General features: G+C 44.1%; 1 protein-coding gene across 1 annotated transcript; it reads left to right on the forward strand.

The window, feature by feature from the left end:
* Positions 1 to 1,768: 1,768 nt before the first annotated feature.
* Positions 1,769 to 2,167, forward strand: LOC149151842 (uncharacterized). Its single transcript, XM_089443292.1, has one exon. The coding sequence runs from the start codon at positions 1,769 to 1,771 to the stop codon at positions 2,165 to 2,167; it is 399 nt and encodes a 132-aa protein (XP_089299418.1).
* Positions 2,168 to 3,549: the final 1,382 nt, after the last annotated feature.

Consider the following 3,549-nt stretch of genomic DNA (forward strand, 5'->3'; position numbering starts at 1 on the left):
GATTTTGGACTTGTTTATGGAAGCCTCAGGAATGGAAATTAACAAAGAGAAATCCTGTACCTTTATCTTCAATACCCCAGAAACGATCAAAGCTCATTTAACCAGAACGCTAGGATTCAGACATGGCGAACTACCAACAAAGTACTTGGGGAATCAATTAGATGTAAATCCTACAAGAATAGCAAACTGGCAGCAAATAATAGAAAAACTCAAGAATAGATTAGCGAGTTGGTCTTTTCGAACACTGAATATAGTAGGTAGATTGGTGCTTCTGAAATCAGTTCTCCAATCTATACCAATCTACTCTCTATCGGTCATGGCTGCGCCCAAAGGAGCCTGTATAAAAATGAAGGAAATCTTTGGAAAATTCCTATGGGGAGGGCCCAAACAGCAAAGGAAATGGGCACTTGTATCGTGGAAAAGCTTGACAAAAAGAAAAGAAGAAGGAGGTCTAGGACTCCGGGACCCAGGCATCCTAAACCAAGTTCTAGGAGCAAAGCTGTGGTGGAGGTGGATGAGGGGAGGAAATGATTTATGGAAAAAAATATGGACACAGAAATATAATATGCCTTTAACAACAGAAGATATTCTCAGATTAGAAGAAACTCCAAAAGGGTCTACTATATGGGAATTGGCAAGTCAAAACAGAAACATCATAAACAATTATGCCTTCTGGGAAATAAGGGGAGGAGGTATAGCTAGATTCTGGGTGGAGGAATGGCAACAGAGAGAGAGAATGGATAACATTCAAGCCTTGCAAAGTACACATCAGAAGGCGATAAGGGAGGGGCTTGAATATGTAAGAGATTATTGGGGGGAAGGGGAGACAGAAGAGACATGGAAAATATGGAGAAAGCCAGAGGATTGGGATGAAAATATAGATCAAGAGCAGAAAGGGATATTTATAAAAGAATTGGAGTCAAGGAAAATTAAAAATAGGCCAGGGCCAGATATCCTAAGATGGGGAAAGTCCACAAGAGGTACCTTCACAGTCAAAGAAGCCTATTACTTATCCACTTGACAAGAGAGGGAGGGAGAAAATATAGAATGGAAAATAATTTGGAGAAATAAGTGGTGGCCGAAGATAACTATATTTGCATGGCTAGTTGGAAAAGAAAGAATCCTGACGTGGGACAAGCTACAAAAACGAGGCTTCCAGGGGCCTCCGAGATGCAGCCTGTGTAAACAAGAAAATGAATCTCAGGAACACATCCTGAACTCTTGCCCATTCGCTCAGCACCAGTGGAATGAGGTCAGGAAACTCTTTGGAGATTCTAACAGGGACCCCAGGGATATTAAGAAGACCATCTTCCAATGGGGAGAGGGTAATTTTTTGTGTAAGGTAGTAAGGAGAACTTGGAATCTTGCCCTAGGCTTTATTATATGGCTTCTATGGAAGGAAAGAAATCAAAGGATTTTCCTAGATAAAGCTAACCCACCAGAAAAGATTTGGGGAGGTATACAAAAATCGATCAGGGAGACGGTTCTGGCTGAGACCTGGGAGGAGGAAGATTGGAGAGAGAACCCCAAGGAAGGTAGAATCCTAGCAAAACTAAACATGGAATATGGCATGGTGTACCCTTTGAAGGAAAGACAGCAGAGACCTCAGGCTTAGAGTCCAAAGCAGTTCAATTATCCAGCGAGAAACTTCATTAAACTGAACTTTGATGGGGCTTCCAAAGGAAACCCAGGGCCAACAGGCCTTGGAGGTATTTTTAGAGACAGTGAGAAACATACTAGATGGGTGTATGTGGAATGGGGAGGCATAATGGCCAACAATGAAGCAGAATTGATGGTTGTATATCAAGGTCTCAGAATAGCAGTAAGGAATGGCTACACAAACCTGGAAATCAAAGGCGACTCTCAGATAGTTGTGGAAATGCTTCGAAATCTCAATAACGGGAAGGATTGGGATCAAGTTGCAAGGAGCTGGAGAACGACAGGGATTATTCAAGATCTGGCAAATATTTTAAAGCGATTTCAATATAAAATCTTCAACCACATCAGGAGAGAAGGAAATAAAGCGGCAGACTTTCTTGCAAATTGGGGATGCAAAGAACGGGGAGAAAAGATAGACAGCAATTGGTCAACAATGATGAATAAGCAAGGTTTGGAAAACCTTACAACAATAATCACTCAGGATCATAATGAATCCACAGCTCAATAACAAGGACCCACAGAGACCCCCAATCGGTGTGAAAATGGCGGCGAGGAGATCAATTAATATGGTGAGAGCAAAAAATAATGATAGGTCAGATGGGATATGGGTAATCATGGCGACAAGCAGGAAGATCTGTAGAGAGGATATGATTCCAAGGCGAGACTGAGATGAAGTAAAGAAAGGCAGAAGAGGTGGTAGAAATGCTGCAGTGATGGGACATGGGCAAGATGGTATAGAAGACAGACGTGGAGAAGTGGGAGATGATGGAAATAACAGGCGACAGCGGGAGGTGGTGAAGAGGAATGAGGAGGAGCGGCAAAGGAAAAATCATAAAGGAGAGAAGAGGTGCGAAGGAGAGAATGGGATCACAGCAATTACAGTGAGAATGCAAGGAGGCAGGGTAGCGAAGGCCATAATAGAGCTTAAGATAAAACATGGAAGGCAGAAAGGTCGACTACATACCACGAGGAGGAAGAGACGAATGGCATCGGTGAGAAGAACGAGAAAGGAAGTAGCTGAGGAGAGCAGAGACGGAAAGGGACTGGGGAAGAAAGGGAAAAAGATGGAGTCGTGGGAAGCCATGGAGCAATACCAGATAGGCATGGAAGAGACGGAAGATGAAGAGGAAATGTATAACTCTGAACAGGACGAGCGGGAGCGGCCAGGGAAGAGCGTATTGGAGACAGAGGGGCCCCCTAAGGTTGAAATTCAGGAAGAAAGAAAGTATGGAGTAATGAGGGACAGAGGGCGAAGAGCGGGAGGCGACCAGGGTGGCACCTCTGGAATGAAGGATCAGGGTGACAGAATAAAGGAGGATAACAGAGGAAGAACGGGAAGAGGAAGGACCCGTGGCGGTAGAGGGAGAGGAAGACCGACCAAACAACGGGAGAGCAGTGAGCAAGCTACGATGGGGAAAAGGAGGTATAGGAAAACTTTAAAGAAAAGGGTACATTACACAAAACGAGCCTACAGCGAAAACGCAGATGAAGATATCCAGAGAATAATTTAGAGAATGGAGGAGGAAGCCACGCAGGGTCAGTCTGGTTCAGAAATGGAGGACTGGGAATACTTGCTGCCGGATCCGGGAAACACCAGAGGGCGCATGACACTGTACAAACAGGCATTACATGTTTACTGGGTTATGAAGAGACTGTTGGAAAAAGAAATGGAGCAGCTGGCCATGGAGATGGCGGAACTGGCTCAGGGAATTCCTAACGTGAAAAAAGAGATACAAAACATGCAGGTAACCCTCATAATGTAGGACAACAAACTGGAAGAGATCAAGCAGCTGATAAGGGAGACCAACTCTGGAATAAAGAAAGAAGGAGACCAGCAGGAGGCAATGGCAGACTGATACATGGAGATAAGTAGAAAATTCTCTAGTTTTT

The sequence above is a fragment of the Pinus tabuliformis genome, chromosome 9, assembly GCF_031772625.1.
Source record: "Pinus tabuliformis cultivar Carrire ecotype Pingquan chromosome 9, CPIR1, whole genome shotgun sequence".
NCBI classification, from domain to species: Eukaryota; Viridiplantae; Streptophyta; class Pinopsida; order Pinales; family Pinaceae; genus Pinus; species Pinus tabuliformis.

What these genes read in the sequence shown, in the direction of transcription:
- LOC149151842 (XM_089443292.1), top strand. Translation starts at nt 1,769, where the DNA reads ATGGCCAACAATGAAGCAGAATTGATGGTTGTATATCAAGGTCTCAGA.